This window comes from Zosterops lateralis, assembly GCF_965231275.1.
Source record: "Zosterops lateralis genome assembly, chromosome: 6".
Lineage (NCBI taxonomy): Eukaryota > Metazoa > Chordata > Aves > Passeriformes > Zosteropidae > Zosterops > Zosterops lateralis.
This window is the reverse complement of record NC_139761.1, coordinates 10347600-10369210: the sequence shown is the minus strand read 5'-3', so window position 1 is coordinate 10369210 and position 21611 is coordinate 10347600. Positions and strand designations below refer to the sequence as shown.

General features: G+C 42.7%; 1 protein-coding gene across 5 annotated transcripts in view; it reads right to left on the bottom strand.

Annotated features, from left to right (window-relative positions):
- CDC42BPB (CDC42 binding protein kinase beta) overlaps positions 1–19404 on the bottom strand; it is a gene marked incomplete at its 5' end in the record, with an annotated part of 90595 nt that extends 71191 nt beyond the window's left edge. For all 5 annotated transcript variants that reach the window (XM_083863022.1, XM_083863023.1, XM_083863024.1 and 2 more), the window contains one exon: positions 19227–19404. In XM_083863022.1, coding sequence (XP_083719148.1) covers positions 19227–19404 — 178 coding nt within the window. The remainder of the gene's footprint in view (positions 1–19226) is intronic.
- Between the last annotated feature and the right edge of the window lie 2207 nt (positions 19405–21611).

The window sequence follows — 21611 nt, the reverse complement described above, 5'->3', positions numbered from 1 at the left end:
AAGTGGCTATACCAGAGCCTGTTTTAGGACAGGCTGTTCCAAAACATCTGTCAAAACTTTGTAAGAAACACCACAGAATGCAGTATCTGTTTAATTTAGCTTTATTCCTGTCTCAAGTCTTCTGTACTCCTAGTTCAAGGCCAGATTTTGCAGGTGTTGGGGTGGCCATTTAAGCCACAGCAAATGGCAATCACATATTGGAGCACATCAGTAATGGAAAAATTGTTTCAGGGGGTTTACATGAATCACTAGTTCCAAACAGTAAAATTGCAATGATTCCATTTCTTTTATTCCATAACAACGTTGTAAATATTGTTAAAATCCACTTATTTTACTGCATGATGAACAATCTTCAAAGCATAGTTAATAATTTTTTGTAGAATAGCCTGAGAGTTACGACTGTTGAGATAAAAATTTTGGTATTTTTCAGATGGTTTCAAAGTAGAGATTAAGAAAATCTCAAATTTGAGCTCACTCAAATTTCAATAACATAGGATGAAACTAAATTTCATCAGACTCAGCACCTCTTGCACATCCTAAGAAATAGAACAATTCCAATCTGATGACCACATTGTGCTGATATAAGCATGCACACATACACTGACATTAAACCACCACTTACATCATCAATGTATGAGCAAGATTCTAGTTCCTGACTGAATGCTTTATTTCATCTTATAAGTAAAACTTAACAAGAAAGCAGCATAGTTGTTTTATCAATCACTTACAGTAAATGCACTTTTTTTCCTCCAGATATATACCAGATTTTCTCTCAAGTTACTATAAACGTAATGTGTGCATTATATAACAGAACAATTTACACTTTACACTGGCACTGTATTTACCACATGCCACCTTCTTTATTTTTAAAGCTTAGAGGTTTCCAGTAAGTTCTTGCCAAAGCACCCTAGAAATGCACTTAAGAGTGACAGGAGAGAAATCCACCTTATGATGCATCCCTTTTTTCTGTTTATAAATTTAGAGTAAAGTGGTTCAATGACACAACCGTAGGAGATTGCTGTGACCAGAGGGGCAGTTCCACAGATCAGTTCTCATCCTTCCATCAGCTCCAACAAATCCAGCTGGTCTCACCTCACTGACCTGATTCTAATCACTAAACCAGCAGGATCCCAAGCTACCGAGACACATAACCCAACTATCACCCTGTAGTTGAAGAAATTGAATCATCATAGCTGACGGGTCGGGAGAGGCTGCTATGCCAGCACAAGGAGGGTAAAGGAGAGGAGCATTTCTTCCACAGCCACAGTGTGAAGTGGCACAGGGTGTGATGAGCTGCCCACGGCGTCCAGCTGCTGCAGAGGCGGCCTTGCCTTGCTGCTGACACAGGGAGCTGCACGGATAAGGAAGCACAGCCAAATGACAATTACCTTTTGCCTGACAGTTCCCAACCAGATCAACACCACAAACTAGGAAATACACGACTAAGGGGATGGGACAATTAGGTGAGCTTAGAGTGCTACAGAACTGCACCTGACTTTTTATTTTTTTTCTGACGGCTCAAGGCTGCAACACTACACATATAAATACCCTGAGCTGTTTTTCAATTTCAAGAGTTCAGGTAGCAACAGCTACTTTAAGAACAGGTGTGGCACATCTTTCTCTTCACTTCTTTCTAAATGGCAGCGGGCAGGAGGACATTTTCTCAGACATTACTCACCCTGTTTCAAAACTTGCCTGGAGCTTGAGATCTAATTAAAAGGTCACTGTAAGTCAGATCTTTGCCGTAGGAAAAGGCCACAAAGACATGCGACAAGCAATTACTGTAACCAGGCACAAGAATCTTTGGAGTAGCTCAAGTTACGCAGAAGCAGAGAAGAGGGGAACTGTCTTTAAATCTGCAGAGAATACCAACAAGTCGGATGCCAAGATTTGCTACGCATTATAGTGGACAGCTCAGATTGGCTTTTTTATTATTATAAATATTCTCACTTCTTCAGATCCCCCTCTAGACCAGGAATCTAGAGCCAAAGCTATTCTGTTTGCACTGCTCAATCCAGTACCACTGGCTGGCAACAAGCAAGAGGAAGACCATTTACAGCAGCCCTGTCTTCATTCAAGTGTCAAAGGTCACTACCAACAAAACTCAGGGCAAGCAGGGCATCAGGAGCACGGCCAGCTGCCTGTAACAGCAAAGTCACTGGGATGTGGGGTACTCAGAAGGTAAGCACCTCTCCAGAGGGCATTTTCAGGATGCTTCCTGACAAGTTACTTGCTCAGGATGTAAAGAGAGTAAAAAGGGAAGAGAAAATACATCTCTCAGCCTTCCAATGTGTGATGAAAACTTTACCCAGATAAGGCAACATGCCTCTATAATTTCACTGGGCAACTTTTCCTCAATGTCTGACACTGCCTCAGCATATTTCAAAATTTGTCTGTATCTATTCCCAGGCTTTCCACATAATAAGAGTTTAAATTTAAAATGGTTAAGAAAGGTCAAATTTTTACCAAGAGTGGGGAGTGGGGAGAATCTACTGGAAAACTGAGAAAATTCTTTCCCTGGCCTTAGATGTAGCTTTCAAAAATGGAGTCAAACTCCATCTGATTGATTGGAGTCAATCATCAGCAGTACCTTTTTTTTAAAAATCAGGTTTTTTAAAGTGTTCATGGGGAAAAAAAAAATAAAAAGAAGCCCAAAATTCTAATTACCAATGAAATAAACCAAGAAGCCTGCAGAATTCTGTTTTAGAATATTGCCCGTCTACATTATCAGCTTGCTAGCATCACCTCCTTATTCTGAAGTTTCAAACTGACCAGGACCATTACATCTGCTATTAAATAAGGGGGGAAAAAAAACCATTTCAACAGGGTTTGGCTTTTTAACACACAGTGAATACTCAAGAAACAAAACGTTTTGTATAAATAATAATCTAGAATTTTAGATATATGACAGTTTATACAGTTTCAAAATTTTAAACTCTCCTTCAAATCAAAAAGTCATTGTTAGGGGAGGCAAATCTTGGAACAGTTAAGAGTGAATTTTTAAAATCTAACTGAATTAGAACATGACTAAAGAGCTTTAACATCACATGTGTATGCAAAGCATACAGAACAGGAGACTAAAAATAGAACCCCAAGCCTCTTCCTAGAGACATTTCCAAGTCTCCAAGCATTATAAATTCAGCTTTCTCTAGTAAAGGCAGGATGAAGTTCTTCCTTCTTCTCTCCCCCTCATTCTGTATTTTTATCATGCTTTCCTATCCAAATTTTGGTAATTTATGTACAGTACACTGAATAAGCTCTTTCCCCTTATCTCAGTATTTTGTGTATCAAAGAACAGTTTTGGTTTAGTTTAGTATTCATAGTCCAACTTCTCCTAACATCTTCAGCCACGATATCTTTCAGAAACTCTTAAATCCAGTTTCTGTTGAAACTGGAAAGCTCTCAACAGACTGCCAGCCCACATGACGTGCTGTTTAATGGACATGCTTCTAGGCATTCCCAAACCTCTTGCAGGCTCCTGGAATCTTGTATCCTCCACACTACCATTGCAATCCAGATCATCCCTTTCATTACTGCACACTCCAGCATTATCAGCAGCAGGCCAAGATCTCTGGGTTCTTAACTGTTCCCTTTTCTTACATATTCTTAAAGCTGGTAGGGAACAAAAATCTGTTCAATCACTCTACTCACAACTGCAAAAACCACATCTCACCTCTACGTCTTGTTCCTCGGCTTTTCAAGATAGGCATATCAAGTGAGGATCATGCCAGAAAGTTTTTATATCAGCTGCAGTATCTTAAAGCTTTCTACTTTTTAAGCCTGTTGTTTTAAACATAAGTTGCCAGTTTTGTACACTCCTCCTTACTTGAAGAGTAACATTATCCACATGCCATCTATGCTTAATAAACTCTACATCCATGATCCTTTTGCTTTAGGATTTATTTCCATGCATTTAAGCAGAGAATTCCTTTTTTTCTTCCTCATTTACAGCCCATCTAGACAGGTGTGTTGATTTCAAAACAGAAAGTCAACTACTAAGACATTCAGAACAAGCTTGTAGTAGGCTGGCAATCTCAAATCTTCATCTATACCTCAGGCTCCATTCTGTTGGCCTTCAACCTTTTTCTTTACTCATACTTGGAAATAATAACCAAACATTTGGAAGCTCCTTTGCAACACCAGGGTGAGCACCTGCATGCCAGTACAGATGCAGCTGGAAAACTCTACTGGTGTAGATGTGCTTTTACAAGTTCCCATTTCCAGAGTAGGAGCCAGTAAAGATGCATTAACTTCTTTCCAGAAATTTTCTAACATAGTACTCAGCCTCTGAGAAGACCACAAGCAGAAGAGGTGACCACAAACAGAAAAACAAGGAATTTCAGTCAACCTACAAAATATTTTAATCTACTTCAATGCAACTGTAAACGACTATGGACATTGAGCCAATATTTACACAGAGAAAAGCCAAACGGTTGCCCTTCTACTTTCTTACGCATCATTTTAGTTATACTCCTTTTCTTTTTCCATAAAGAATTTAATATTTTCCTTTACTAATTTGTCTCCAGTGTCATCTAAGTAAACCTTGGGTACTTGGCCCATTTCATGACTGTTTTAGCTCTTCAGTAATATTTTCCACTTGCATCGACTCACTTTAAAAACACATCCAGTCCCAAACCACAATCTTATAAAGACTGTCAAACTCTTCATCCTTGATACTGTAGTTCAGACAAGCCAGTTCATTTTTGATATTAGTATTATGGAGCTGAGGGTATGTAAACCTTTTCCTACATAAACTTCTTCGTAATTCTCTAACATAAAAGTCTGGAAGAGCTGTATATTTTTTTGCTTTACTTTACATAAGATAATATATATGTCACTTATAGCCTTTTTTTTTTTTTTTTTTTGGCCTCATGAAAAACATGCTCAGTACTGCTTGTTAAGTAACACATTATTCCATCTTTTGATTGCCACTGTGAATCAAGCAAGGACGTGACATTTACCAAAAATGTTTTTAATCTCTTGGTAGTTTCAGAGTTTTTAATATACAGCTTTGCTCTGGTTCTCATGAGCAGCTACACACACAGTGCAGGTCTGTGGCAATGGTCTGCAGGACACGAATATCCCACAGCATCAGGGAAAAGATTACTCTGCCGATAAAACTTGCTTTTTTGTTGATCAACTTGTCTGTAAAGGAGTTAAAAACCTTGAACACTATACTTCTGGCAACTGTCCTACTGTTTATATTTTAACAGCCCCAAAATTTCACTTTTATAATACTTTCTTGAAGCTTAGATCCTGTTTCCTACATAATTTGAATTTTGAAACAAGTCCACAGAAGCATCATTTTAAAAAAACCAACCAAAACCTGGGTCCATAGACTCTTTCAAAACAAGTATCAGTCATGATAAAAAAGAAGGAACAGTCGTGTTAAACTACTCCACTGTATTATCTGCATGAGCACCAAGGGTCATTTTGTCACTATATCTATTACTGTGTTCAGACTAAACCATTCACTACTCTTACACAGGAACAAAAACGTACCCAATAATGGAGTAGTTTATCCAGTTGTTGGCAAGAATTCACTCCTGACTGACTATTCAGCTGTATTTTACAGGAAGGAAAGAAAAACAGAAGCATTTACAACTGTATTACATGAAATCAAAATTTAAGGAATTACTCTTCTGAAAAGCCACTCTTTAAAGAATGTATTTTTAAAGAACTAAGAAGTCCCTTTGGAGTCTCACCTTTCTTATGTGAACATATTTGAATACATCAAAATCCCCCAAGTCTAGTCATATAAGAGGCTTTTCTTTGAGTACCATCAGTTCCATCTCTCCTTCAAAATTTTTCTTAACAGACATTTTAGTAAAGAAATCTCAAAGTTTACTTTAAAGTACAGGAACTTCTGGAAGCACCAGGTAAAGATATCTGGCCTGACCAATGTTTGTAGTAGATTGACCAATATTTTGGACTTTAAATAATATTTTTTTCCACTCCTTTCTTATTCACAGACCTGCTTATTTTTTATTCCAATACTACAGATATTAAAACAAATACCACGACTCTTCAACAATCTATTTCTGGGTATGTGTTAAAAGATTACAAGCAGACAGTGTTGATTTCCTCTTCCATGAATTGTTATGCACAGCTAAAATTTATTTCCTTGCCAATTAATTTTTTTTTATTTTATTTTTTTTAAACACAGAAGTGATAACAAGCAATCTCCACCCAAGTCCCTCAGAAAATGGAGAGGACAGGTTCTTAAGTGTTATATGGGACATAAGGGGGGAGGAAGAGATGAGGGCAAGGAGATTGAAGTAAGAAGTAGGTCTTGCCCATGCTTTCCTTTTGCAGAAAGATAATCCATTATCTTTCACCAGCTGTCACCCACAGAGCTCTGAAGGTGAATTACTGGAGCACATTTTCCAGTGAGGTCTGTATTATTTATTCAGCAGTTATCAAGCATATACTTGAAGGAGGAGCTATCATTACCAATGTACACAATGACATATTACAGCCACTGACACAAAAGATCATTGCTGCCATGTGTGCACAAGTGTGCACTGCTGTTTTAAAGACATCACTGCAAAGTGCCTTCTATAAATACAAGTAAGAAATTAAAAGTGAAGAGTCTGAACAATTAAATGAAAGAGAAAATTAGGGCATAAGAGGAAGAGAAAGATATTTCTCAGCAGTTTTAAGCAGCAAGTCTCAGCCCACAAAAAAAGGTATCGGCATTACACACTGTGCAGGTACCAGAGCATCTGAAACAACTACACAAGACTCTGAGAAGTTTCTTCTGAGAAATGAACACACATTATAAACTGCTCACAGACACAGCCCTTGCCCCAGAAGGGCAGTGGACCATTACATTATAAAGTGCTCTCAATGAATGCCTGCATGACATAGCTGACAATGTATGTTCTCTGAGAAGGGTATCTACCAGACTTCCAAGCATTTAGGAATATAAGAATTTTGAAGAACCTTATTTCCCAAGGGTTTTGCTGTAACCAAAATACTCAAAAACACAGATATAAATTCATTGCAAGGAAAGTCAAGTGCAACTTTGGATACCTTCTAAGTATACAACATCACTAATAAAAGATTCATTTCTTAGGTTTTGTCCCGTTTGTACATTGTTATCCTCATCACTGATAGCACTTTCATATACCAGTATGAATTTGAAACACTGAATTTCTTGTGCATTTTGGTTAGCTGAGTCCACTATCATCAATCAAGAATATCAGCATTAAAACCATGTTGGCAAGTCCAACTCCATGTAAGTCATATGAGTTCTTAGTTTACAGAGGAAGCAAAAACTCCTAGCTAGTATCTCCCATTAGATCTTCCTCTTATGAAGAAGATTTGCTTCACCCTGTTGTTAGCAACTGCTTAGCCAGACTCCCTAAAGTGTCAGATATAAGCATATTAGGAGCCCTATTAGATAGGGATCCTTTGTGATGTGGGAACACAGCTATTACAACAATTAAACCTGTATTTTTCATAAAGGATGATTCAGGCTCGTAGTCATGCAGGGATGGCAGGCTCTTCTGACAGCTCCACGGAGGAATGCTTTAAATATCCCAGTGCTATCAAGGCTAACTAGACATAAGGAAACCACACTTGAGAAACAGCACTAAACATAAAATATAGGTCCAAAGTTCTTAAAACCTGTTCTGGCAATTCACTGCCAGGAACAAGGAAACTGGTGCTTTCTTTAAATACATGGAATAACAACATGAATAAAATTTAGTTTCCCTTCATTTACAAGCCTAGTTACAAGCTTGTCAATACTTATGTTCAGACTGTGGTAAAATGCCAGACAACCAAGGCAACCACCTGACAGTATAAAAAAACCCAAGTTGTGTGAAGTACTTTATCTACAACAAGAAGAAGATGCTATTTCATGTACTGCTTTTTCTTCTAAGTATGAAGAACAACTGTTTTCTATTAGGTCAGCCATGATGTTAAATACATTTGTGAACACAGGAAAAAAATATACTGAACCACAGAGTAAATTTAGATTGGAAGAGATTTCTGGACATTAGAGCCTACTCAGTTACTCAAAGCTGAGACAACATCAAAGTTCAATCAGGTGACAAAGGCCTTGTCCAGCTGAGGTTTGTCACCAGGATAAAGACTCTCCCATCTTTCTATGTGACTCTTCCAGTGCAAGGCCACCCTCAGGAGGAGTGCTTTTATTTTTTTCTCTCACAAAGAGCTAGAATCCTCCTTGCCATACCCTATGGTCCTCTGTTTGTCCTCCTTGGCAGGGCACCCAGGGAGCATCTGCCTCTGTGCTCTCCCTGACCACAGGTGTGGCAGTTGAGGATAACAAGAAGATTCCCATTCTCCAGGCTGATCTGGATCCAGGTATCTCTTGTGGCATTTTGTGTCCTTCAAGCCCCCCTCCACCTCATGAGTGGTTTACTCCTAGACACACTTCAGTTTCCCAGGGGTTTTTCTGTACTGGGAAGCCCTGAAGTACACACAGTACACAAAGTGGCCTCAGAAGAGTGGTGTAAAGAAAATAACCACCACTTCCCTCAGCCTGCTGGCTACATTTTCCAGATGCAGTCCTGCTCACAGGCAGCTTCCATTTCTACAATCACTAACTTTTTCAACTAATTGTTTACCAGGATCCACAAATCCTTTTCTGTAATGCTGCTGTCCAGATGGTCATTCCCCTATTTTACAGCTGCACTGAGCAAGATTTTGCATTTGTCATGCTGAATTTTGTGATTCACAATGTGAAGGAAGTATAATGCTGTATACAAAAGGTAGAGGATGGAATGTAGTATCTGCTATCCCCACCCTCAAAACATGCCTGAAACTTTAAACACAATCTTTATGATGTTTAACACTACCCACAAGAACAGGAAGTCTATACCTAGACAACCTACAGCTTTGGTTCTGTCAGGATAAACCAGGGCAGCTTCTGGTCTGAGCCACTCGAATGCATGCATACCTTTAACACTGATGAAAATTACTGCAAAGCCCTTTCCTAAGGGCAGTAAAAGCTCCTTCACAAATGGCTTTTAATTTTCTTAATTAAAAAACTCCCACTTCCCTCCTTCCTAAAATGTCAGGGCGTTTATCTCTACAATTCACATTAGAGTCAACTTCAGGATGCACAAGGATTGATTATTTCTAGCCACAGATGTAAACCTGACTAGGTCGTGCCTGCCAGGGTCAAGCCTGCCCAGCAGAGCCCTGTTGTACAGCACTACATCCAATCCAGCAAATCCTGCTGGCCCACAATAACAAACACAGACTGATAACCAGAGTTCAGTTGCCTTAATAACCCGTAAATACTTCTAGGGGTACGATAAAGACAGTCTGTGGGCCTGATACAGCCTCCAGTTAGACATCCCCACACTATGTTGTCCCATGTTATCTGGAGTACCGGGCCAGAAGAACCACAGTTTAAAAACAGCTGTGTGTTTATTGACATTATTCCCGAATTAAATATCAACTGTTCAGGAAACCAAAGCCTGAACTAACTGGTAATGGAAATCTTCAATTACATACCAGAGTAAGTTAACACACTCAAACTTAACTCCTCTATGCAGTGATACGGTGCCACATGACCTAAGGCATTTTACTACAACTAGTTAAAGCTGGTCTGGAAGAAATGTGTGTGCTTCTTCCCTGTGATACAGCTGATCTGCAACTCCTCAGAAAGTCTGCTTTGACAGATGAAGTGTTGTGAGTTTAGAAAAATACCTATTACCCATTAAAGGCAGAAATATGAAATACCACAGGCTCCAGCCTTCACTCTGCACTTACAACTCAACATCTATCAGTTTCTAGCTACCAGTTACTCCACAAGGACCTCTAGATCACTTATAGCCCCTTGTGCATGTAAAACTTTTCTTCTCACAGCCTCCTGGAAGAAGTCCCGTGGTTCTGAATCACAAATGTGTTGTTTCCTTCAAGGTGTGTAACTTGAGAGCATTCCAGGGCAACACCACCACCCTAAAAGGAACCACTGATAGGGAGAACACAGCGAGATTCCCTCCTTGGCTTAAAGAGCATACAAACTAAAAAGAAAGAAAACGTGGTCAGGTATTACATTCTCATTTCACACTCACATAATGCAAGCAATCACAGACTAGACACAGAAAGCTAAATCCTTAATTTCAAAATTTCAATATAAACTTCTTATTTAAGTACACACAACTATAGGAAGAACACCTAACAATAGGAAAAATTTGTTTATTCTCCTTCAGATCCAGAGTCCAAAAATGGCCAGAATTCTGTAGAACAAAGCCTGCAGAGCCTGCACACTGGGTGTCCATCTCTCAGGGCTCATAAGAGACAGACCACAGCCATGCAGCCACGATACACAGAAATCGGGGTGGAGGGAACAACAACACATGACAACCTAACTAATCCTGTCAGAAAAAGAGGTAAATCTGAAGACTAAACACGCATCTTAAAACGCAAATCTTTGGGAGCATATCTCAAAATGATATAATAGGATCTTCATGCCTGAAGTCACCCTCCTGCTGTTCCTACTCTGCCTTAATTACAGTAAAATAAAAGGCACTCTGAACACTCCAGCTTCCTGTATAATAATCCAAGTCACACGGGCAGCAATAAGGCTGGCAGCACACAGAAAAGCTCCGTGAAGAAGCCAACTTTTGAGGAAGGATGTGCAGAATGAAGATCATAGAAGTCAAGTTATAACAACATCAGAAATCCTAAGGTGTGCAAGGCTACAGAGACAATCCCTATCCACTCCAAAGGTACATGTCAAATCTCTCTGTAAGAAGTAGTGGGGGGAACCAGGGACTGAGTGGGAAAAAGACTCCAGATGTCCCATGAGTATTACCATGCAATTACTAGAAACCTTATCCTCCCTCAGAGGAGGACAGAGATTTCATAGGCATACAGTTTAGTTCTTAGGCTAAGGGACCATTACTGGCAGGGAAATCGTAATATACAATCTCCCATACTTCTATAGTAGTTGCTATGCTTTGGGTGAAGTTATACCTCCTGTAACAAGAATGAATCCACATCCCATGAACTACACAGTCCCAAATAAAAGTACAATATTGCCAGAATAGCTGCAACACTTCTTTAGGACTGACTCCCATATACCTACTCAAGCAAATTTAAACCAGGTGTCATCTTACTTGTCACTTCACCTTTCACCAAATCTTTTGATGACAATTAGAACATAACTCCGGCTTAAGCTGAATTGAAAGTCCAGACAGAATTTTGTATTGACTCTTCCAAAACCCTGAACACGCACATCTCACTAAACCGGCATAAAAACATTCCAAGCGGGACTTCACAAAGCAATTATCCATGTTTATTTTTATGTTAGAGAACAATTATGAATTATGAAAAGAATTTAGGATATATTTGAAATTGGTGCTGCTTCTGATCTTTTCTTGGCCTTTTGGGAAAAGGCAGCTATACATATTTAACCCTCAATGGCACTGCACTTAAACAAATTAAGAACCATACCTCAGACTTCACTAATGCACATCTGATTAATAAATTCCACAGTTTCAATGATTTAATATTTCGTGAAGATATCCCCACCATTTTCTAAAGCTCAGACTCCTTTATAGATGTCTTAGGTTGGCTATCCAGAGGTACTAATCACATTTGAAGCTTTAGGCCATGGTTAAGTAATAACACGTTTCAGTGTTAAGACCCTGATGACATGAATGATAGAAATTAAGATCTCAGGCACTTCAGGATGCCTAAGGCCTCAGCTGGAAATGATGGATGCACACACTTAATCTGAATGCACTCTAAGTATATCTACAGACATGATTACTGAGGTCTATGCAAAATCAGGGCTTAAGAAAACAGTGTGTAGTTTCCTACTGAAGAAAGCTACATTCATTATAGTGAACAAGATCTTTATAAATGAAAGCCTGCATTCTGGCAATCTGCATATGCTGATGAGAAAAATAGGCTGGAAGCTTTTAGTGTTAGGAGACAGCTAAAAAATGAACAGATCACACTGAACCACAGAGCAAATGTACATAAAAAATTCTAAGATCTGGAGAATTTTTAAAATTAAACCCCTTTCCTTAAACCCCCCTAATTAAAAAAAAAAAAAAGAGCAAAACTTCCTACAACTTCACTGGAATATAATAGTGAGCATGATACAAGCCCTTTCATAACATCAAGAATACATTGGAACTCTCAAGCATACCTTATGAAATATTTAGGAAAGAAATGTCAACTCTACCTAAAGTATCATCAAAAGCAAAAAATACATTAAAAAGCTTTAACAAGTCCCTTCTATTTTTCTAAACAATTTATTAGTGGTCCATCATCCTATTAATTTTTTCAGACTTTGGTAATGAAAAAGATGAACCCATAATTTTTTTCATAATCCTTGGGACTGCATCTGTTAATGGTGCAGATAAATTTGCAATTGTTAAGTATTATAATTCTAATTCTTCCTTTTTGTAATACCCATCTTATACCAGCTTTCATGAATTGCCTCAGATTACATGCAAGGGAAAAAAAGTATTTTTTATAAATTAAAAGAATCTGTAGTTTAACATTCCCAGCTAATCACAATTACAGATCAACATTCCTAAAACCTAAAACATTAATACACAACCATAAAGTAGAAGTAACTTGCTAAAAAAAGCTAATGAAACAAGTCTTTTCAGTTCTGATTCACACAGTTTAAATCATTTATTCTAGTAGGTGTGGAAGAAACTGACTCATTCCCACACACTAATTGTTGGCAAAAATAGATTAGTTCAACTTAATTTGATAAAAAAGTTCATTGTGCTGGATCTGTTGACTAAACTGACTTTCAAGCCGTTTCCACTGACCATGCAAGTTTTAAGGATGTAAATGGAGTCTTTTTTTTGCAAAATGTATCTTAATATTATCTGTGAAAAATCAATATGAAAATAATTTAATTTGCAAGTGAAACGAGACAGAAAAAAAGTTAGATTTATGGATGCTTATGAAATCTTACTTCTGCATTACAATCTTACACTTTATCATGCATCATCAGTGAGAAACTACTAACTGCACAGATATTTTCCTGTATGAAGATAAACTTATCAGTGACTTATTTACCCCTTCTGAGTTTTCATAGATAAAGAAAGTTTAAACCCAAAATGCAGATCACAGCCTTCAATATGCCACATAATTCCTCAAGCCCTAACTAAAGACTGGTGCTATTTATTAGCACCTTCATCCACAGGAGAAAAGCAATACAACTCCCTTCTATGGGACAAAAGACAATCTTCACCCAGGCCATCTGTCACTTTAACAGCACATGCCAATGGGCCTCTCATCCTCCTGACCATGTTACTTTGCCACTACTAAAACATGACTGCAGCATTCAGGGCCAATGCTTCACAGCATGAAGTTTTACAGAAAAAGTCATTAAGAGATTCTGCCTCATTCTAAAAATAACAGATTAAAATAGATGTCCTGTAAAAAATCCATCATTATACAGCAGCAGTGGTTAAAATCCACATGCCCTCATGTCACTAGCCCAGACTACAATGCTGTCAAAACTAACATGGCAGCTTGGAATACTTCAACACCAACTAATCCTAAGATACATCTTTGAAAAGAACAAAACCAATTTCATCAAAGCAGAGAATGCAGGAAAATGGAATTCAGCAGCCAGGGTCACACTATTCTGCCAGATGACAATCATGACCTTGTTATGGAAGGTGATCTAAGCTATGGTGCCCCATCTAGGACCACAGGAAAGCCTTTGGGAGTAGGGAAGAGATTTAACTGCATCCCCATTGCACAGAAAAACCCCATGGTCACCAGCACCACTCACCTTTCCAGAACATCTGCAAAGCACCTGCAGCTGCACCCTGCCCCAGTGGGCCCTCAGTCCACACCCTCCTGCCAATAGCTCTAGTATAAGGGATTTTGTCAGGCTGTGGTGGATGTATAGATGATGTAGAGGAAACTTAGCCAAAATCTGCAATTCAGTGTTCTTGTTCATCAGTTATCTTCATTATCCGACCACTGTCACTTCACACACATGACCAACAGGCTTATCACTCACTGCAGAGTTTCTGCCTGCACAGAGAAAGACATTATATGAGCTGGCAGAGCCTGAGGTACCTTCCTGGATTTTATGTGTATTTCTGCAAGCAGGGGAGGGGGGAAGGAGTGCCAAAGGGAAGGGAGAGAGGAATTTAAGCCCTCAAGTCAAGAGATATGATGTGTTATCAAGTGACAGTTTTTCCTGGTGTAACCCCAAAAGACCAAGAGATCCTCATAAGCAACCCTAAAAGTCCATCAGCTCTGAGGTAATCTCAAAAATATTTAAGGATAGTTCTGCCTCCTATGGTAGCAGCATACTTGCCACACACTGTGCCCCTGCCCTTATCTAGAAGTTCTCTAGTACAGCAGTACCTGTGGCAGAGGACTAGGTCAACCCTGCAGCTAGTTTAGAAGATGCTCTAATGCAGGCTGGAAAGACCCTTTCTCAGGCTCACATGTACATTTCTGAACACAACTGCTCTCAGGCTGAGAAAACAGGCTCTACACTGTTCTGACAGAAAGGCCACCCTGCCAGGTTATCCCTTCCCTAATCAGGTATTTTTTTATCTGAAAGGTTAAGGTGTCTCTTTAAGCAGAACTGGAAGCAGGAAAGACTAGGCCTCAGAGTCAATTTGCAAAGCTCACAGAGCCCCTCCAAATGGAAAGATCCAAATTTGAAGCACCAGTCCTGACAGTGACCCAGAGCTGTGAATCACCACACCAGCACAGCAGCCCTTCCCAGTACATGTTCTGTGCATGATTTTTTCCATCTATGGTCCAGATTCAATATATACCCAAAAGTGGCAGTTCAGGGCTAGGCTAGAAGTGGCTTTGAGCACTCTGTGTATACATTTTTTCTCTCCTCTAGTCCAGACTGGGAATATATATTGATGTTACTACAACAGCATCCACTGTCTATTATGCCAGACTGTCTTCAAGAGCTGAGCAGCAGGTGCCAAGCTGGCCTACTTGTGCTAATCATCTGCATCTTCTTCATTTCCCCCACAGCTTCAGCATACTTAAAGGTCCTCTCAGGAAAAAAGAAAAACAAACACAGAGAGACAAAAAACTCCACCACCACCATCCAAAAGCAGAACACCACTCTAGCTGGGTAGCAGACCTTGCACAAACCGAGAACACAGAAGGAAAGTCAGCATTCAGACAGCTCATAACGAATGAGGAGAAAATAGTCCACGGAAGTACCTTCTGAGCCTGCTTCAAACCAAAAAACAAACACAGACCAGTCTGAACTACTCTGACATGGGTTTTGAGGTGTTGTCACAGAGAGAAGCAGCCAGTACATAGTCTGAGAGTGAAACGACACTGAATGAAGTGTATGGGGACACGTGCCACCTTGCCCTCTGTAGCAGGCCTGCAGTATGAAACAGGGTCAAAGGAAACAAAGGCTGAAGCAAGAGAGGCTGTGCAGCACCAGGATCATTTTGAATACAAATAAGGCCCATTCCTGTGAGACTCTCCTCTGAACATGTTTGACTGCTGGCTGCAAACTGTGACAAGCAGCTGTCCAAAAACAGAGCAGCCGGTTGCACCAGTCCCTGGTGACTGGAAGGAAGGGGCAGTGAGCACCAGCCACAGCCAGCTAAGATAACTCCTGAAAAACAAGGTGATGTCAAACCAGCACAGAAGTGATGCCAGCCAGCAAGGTGCCCTGTGAGCAGCCACTCCAGCACTGGGTTATGCAAGACCCAGATGCCTCAGTATGAGAAAACAAGAGGCTCCATAGGGAGGAACACGCTGTACCTGGAAGCTAAAGGACAGGTGGTGCACAGACACCTGAGGTGTGATTGTGCTGCTCCAGCACTCCTGTACTTCTCTCCTTGTCAGGGTAAACAAGGGACAGCATACATTTTCTGCAGGAAGTCTCTTGGGACATCCCTCTGCAGCATATGGACAATACCACACTGCAGCACCCACAGTCCATCAGGGAAGTCCAAAGTCCATGCAGCCTCCCCTCTGTGCCTGCTGACAGCTTCAGGGGGTCTCACTTTCAGAGAGGACTCAGCAAAGCCAACTAGAATAAACAGGACTCCTCATTATTTCTCACTCTAGGAGCAGCAGATGAAGGAACAATTTAAAAGACACTAAGCACAGATTTGGGAAGTTCCTCCTGAACATATAGACATGGGTCTGTTACCTAACATACTTGGATTCAATTCCCACTAAGAATACTGAGCATTATCTCAGTATCTATTATGTAAACAATATAACAGTGATAACCACTTGGTGAGAGCTTATTCAACAGAAGTTAAAAATAAAAATAACTAGAAGAAAAGGACTTTGGACTCCTCACTTGCAGTACAGCTAGCTCTTTTCCAAAGACACTTGGCATAAAGATATGTGTATTATACATCCAGTATAGGGAAAGAACAGTCTGTTTGAAAGTTCCATTCACCATGGGAAAGCTATAATTGACAAGGTTAAAATGGCAGATTCTTACAAGATTTGTAAAGCAATGGAAGCCACAAGCTGCCTCAAGGCAAAGGACCACACCCTGCGCTCTTCTATGGTTAGCAAATAGGAAGATTTTGAAGAAATAAGCCTGTGGCAGGACTACCAGGAAGCAGCAGAGGAATTAATAGAAGCAATGGGATGCAGCATTTGGAGTTTATCAGCCTCCACAGGTAAGGTGCAAGGGTTCCACAGATGTCGAATAGAGAGGAGGTGGCCTAAGCCTCACAAGATGAACATGGGACTTAATTTTCTGTACTCCCCATTTCTCCAGCATCCACCAGCTACAGAGTATGAGCAGCACCATGCTCTGTCAGAAAGCAGAGATATCCATGTCCAACAACTACACCACACAACTCAGAATCTCCTCTGCACCTCACAGCCAGAAAAAACCCTGCCTTAACTACCACGCCTGAACTCTTATTTTCTCCAGCCAATTAAGAAGGCAAGCAAGTCTATTAACCACACTGAATCATTTCAAGGGAATTTTACATGTGTGATACCTCACACCCAGTTTTAAAATCAAAATTGTAATAAAAAGTTTGTTATATAACTCATCTTAATTCAAACTTAATACCTATGCAGCTTATTTCCATTGTCAGTGGTAAGTCTCCATTTTGTCAAAAGGAAATTCCTTCTGTCTCCAGTTGATAAAGAAACACTGATCTTCAAAGTGTATCTCAAATATTTAACTACACTCTGATGCTTCTGCAGACACATAGCAGCACAGAAAACTTGTGCACATTAATCCAGAATATCTTCTAACAGCAAATCAGGCTATAATTAAGACACATCATGACATAAGGAAGATTAGCATGTTTGGCATGATATTTTCCTTATTAGCTGGAGGCAGAAACAAGTTCCTTGTCAGTGGAAACACACTGTGAGGGCATTAGGACACAGATAAAAGGTGTCTCCTTGCTGGCACTGATTTGTTTTTAACAGCTTGAAGGACAGGAAGGAACACACAGTATCAACTATAATTGGTTTTAAGGGTATCCTTTGCCAATGGAACACAAATATACAGTTCAGACTTAGGCCCACCCCCTTACCATCAAGAGCCTGGATTATAAACTTTTATCCCTACTCTGCAGCACCAGATGGTAGCTCACATACATTTCAATTATTTATTGAATAGGCACTTTGTTATACCAGGGTAATCCCACACTGCAGTAAAACCTACACACTGTTTTTATTGCGAGCTATACTTTTCATCAAGTCAGTAACCTTTTCACATTCAGTGAACAAAATAAATAGAATTAAAAGAAGCGATTTTATAAACAATTGGATAATCGGCCTCTCCATCACACAGAAAATGACAACGCTGGGATCAATCAGTAAGACACAACCACCAGCAGCGCTATAGAAAAAGGATATCATTCTCTGGCCTGCCCCAAATCCTTCCAACTTCAGTTTTCAAAGTACGCTGCAGTCTGATCTATCGCACTTAACAATTTGCTGGTGCTCACTCGTTCAAGTCATCAGCTTGAAAACAAAAAACCCTGAATGCTTTTTACAGAAGACATACAAAGCTCCCATGACAAAACAAATAATCAATGTTCCCCAGGCTGCAGCCTTGCGGGGCAGATGTGATAAAGTGGTTAATTATTCAGTTGGCAATCGCATTACTGACGTCAATAGAAGAGTCCAGGAAGTGAATCCTCTTAGTTTGTTAGTGTATGACAAAGAGTGGTGGTCCCCACAGAAATTAAGGAGAACCAGCTGTCCCTTCATGTTAGTGCTCTGGTCTCTAGTGCTGAAGACACACATTTGCATCTACTGAAGTAGATCTGCCCCTCCCTCTCCCTTAGGAAATCCTTTGTTTTGTTGGGTGGGGGGGGAGGTTTTGTTGTTTTTTTGATTTTCTTAAGAGTGCTCTTTTAAAGCCTAATTAACTGTACACGCATGGAACAGCTGATAAACGGGACAACATTCTCGTGAGCAATGATCTCTCCTCCCTCCCCTCCAATTCTTATTCCATGGAGAACTTAAGTCACCTCCGTCATACATTATTATTCATAACTTACTCAGCTGAATAAACCAGTCAGCCACCATGGCCGTTTTAACATAAATTCATTTAGACATGCAGCAGGGAAGGATCTCTGCTCTCCACATACCTGCAGTCAATAGCCTTAACTAAACAACATTGGATGGAAAACTTTATCCTAAGTGCCATCAAAAGTATCCACATTTTCTTTTGTCAGCACGCTCCGGACTACTGGAGGTCTCTCGTTATCAGGCTGCCTAACCATAGGGAACCATTAAACAAAGCTCTTCGAAAGGCTGCCTAGAAATACTCCGTCCTTGGGGGGCATGCCCAAATTAAAAAAAGACTGCATGATGAACGGGAACTGTTTCTTCGAGCACACACACACACACACACACACACGCCCTCTCTGAAGCACCGAGCCGGCACCAGAGCAACATCTCAAAGCCTGAGCCCGGTGCTCTCCCCTCCTCCCCTCCCCCAGGTAGGAAACCCTCCGAGGAGCGCTGGATTAGCCTGACATTTCGGGCTAAGCCGAGCAGGCTTCCAGGCCAAGGACACTCCGCTGCCGCTCCCGCTGCCGGCTGCCAAGCGGTTCGCCGGGGCCGAGGGAGGAGACCGGGAGGGTCAAGGCCCGGCTGGCGGCGGGGGTGTTCCCCAGGGAGGCGCCGCATCCAGGGGCGGCGTCTCCGTCCGCTGCCGGGAGCGGCGGTGGGAGCGCAGTGCGGGGCCCTGGCCCGCCGCCCCCGGCCCGGGCACCACGCGCAGCCCCGGCCCCGCGGCCCCCGCCCGGGCTCACCCCACTCGAGGAAGTCGGACACGTATCGGTCGCGGCGGAGCGGCGAGTCGCGGCTGCACTCGGCGTAGACGCCGACCAGGAGGTCGAGCAGGGTCTCCACGCTCAGCACGCTGTCGTGCCGCTGCGGCCCGTCCAGCACCAGCTGCTCCAGCCGCTTCAGCCGCACCTTGGCCGACATGGTGCCGCTCGGGCGGCGGGCGCGGGGCGCGGACGGGACGGGGCGAAGCGAAGGCCCCGGGGCTCAGCCGCGCTCGGCCGCCCCGCGCCACCTCTCGCGGCCGAGCGGCTCCTTCCACGGGCTCCGCCTCGGGCACGGACGGTCCATGGGCCGGACCCGGCCACCCCCCGCCCCGCTCCGCTGCGGCCTCGCCCCGGCGGCGGGGAAGGGCCGATCCCGCTCCCGATCCCGCTCCTCCTCCCCGGGCCCGGCGCGTCCCTCGGAGCGGCTCCGGCCACGCCCACCGCGCGGCGCCCGCGCGCTCCGACGTGGGCAGGGCCGCGCGAAGCCGCGCAGGAAGCTTGGGCCGGGCGGCGCCCCGTAGCGGCAGATTCGCCGCGGAGGGCGAGAGGGGCGGCGTGGGCTTTGTGTCCGCGTCGGCACTTTCGTCTCTCTCTGTGTCTGTGTGTGTGTGTGTGTGTATGTGTATGTGTTATCCTCAGTCAGGAGGCTCTTTGGTGTAAAGATCTGTGTGCGCTCTCAAGCACGACAAAGGAGCCCTAGTCAGTGGAACAGGCAGTAGCCAGCCTGCCTCATCCACCGACATGCTGGCACTAATGAGCCCCAAGCATGCAGCACATCACGATGTTTCTGTCTGTCTACGTGCACAGAATCACAGGCTCTTGGAATGGGTCCGGGACCACAACGGGGCGTCTCGTCCAACCCTGCTCGAGCAGGGTCACCCCGGAGCACATGGCACAGGGTGGCATCCAGATGGCTCTTGGATGTCTCCAGTGAGAGAGACTCCACACCCTCTCCGGGCGAGCTGTTCCAGTGCAGGGTCACTGCACAGTGAAGTTCTTCCTCATGTTCGAGTGGAACTTCTGTGCATCAGTTTCTGCCTGTTGCCTCTTGTTCTGTTGCTCGGCACCATTGAGAAGGGCCTGGCTCCATCCCCTTGTCACTCTCCTTTCAGATACTTGTGGACATTGATGGGGTCCCCACTCAGTTGTCTTTTCCTGAGGCTGGACAGGACCTGCTCCCTCAGCCTTTCCTCACAGGAGAGATGCTCCAGTCCCCCAGTCATCCTCGCTGTCTTCCACTGAACCTGCTCCAGGGGTTCCATTGCTAACTTGGCCAAAACACTCAAGGTCCATGTATCCTATTGCTGAACAACCTTAAGTATAATGCTAAAGATCACACCTACAGGTCAAAAAGACCCCTGCTCAGATGAAGACCCTTCCTCTGAACACGTGTACAAGTTAGCTGGGGTTATGTAACTTGTATGGAAATGACTAACCAATCCTAGTACAGGAGCTGAGCTTGGGAAGTTGCTAACTCTGAATTTCTGCTTATGAATAATGGTGCAGAAACTCCAGTTGCTTGGGCTTGAGTTGTGGAATACCACTGAGCACCCAGTCTTGCACAATGCTGAAATAAATAATCAATGTCTCTCGAGTTTGCAATTCTTGGCTCGTTGCACACCAGGTAATGATTCCCATTTCATGGACATGTGTGTCCAGTGTGTGTGCCCTGGCCTGTGCCATCCCCACAGAGCTCCAGGGCAAAGTCCCCTCCCCGCTGCTCAGGCAGGTGCACAGGGGACCAGGCAGCCTGCCCAAGGCACCCAGCTCCTGCCTGAGCTGCCCAACCCCACACCTGCCCATACCAGGCCATGGGTTCCCATGAAGGATGTGGTGACCCCAGGGCCACCATCCCCACAGGTCTTCACTGGATGTGGCCACTGGGAGAATTTTCTGACCACACTGGGAGTGGAGACTTCTCTTTCCCAGCCTTGTCAGTGGCAACAGGCAGGGGGCTGGCAGGGTAGGCATGGCTCTGCAGCAGGACATGGTGTCTGGAAGCTGTGGCTTTTTATACCTTTCAGAACCTCCCTGGTGACAGGGCTTTGTTTCTCCAGCAGCAGCTAGCCTGGGGAAAAAGACCCCTGCATGTTTATAGCTGCTGTCCTTGACCCCTTGAAGGAGAAGAGTAAGGCACTCAAAACCTTCTGCAGCACTCCCTTTTTTTCCCATCACAGCTTATTCTGAGAACTGTTCTCTCTGGGAGCTGCAGCACCTCAAGGCAAGATGCTGAGTAGCTTGGGATGGGAGTTTACTTCTGTAGGAATGCAGCCAGTCAGGTCCTGATGCAAAGCTGAACTGGCAAGGATGCTGTTTCCTCGCCTGTCTCCCCGGGCAGGTAGTTGGAGCGCTGCGTGTTCAAAA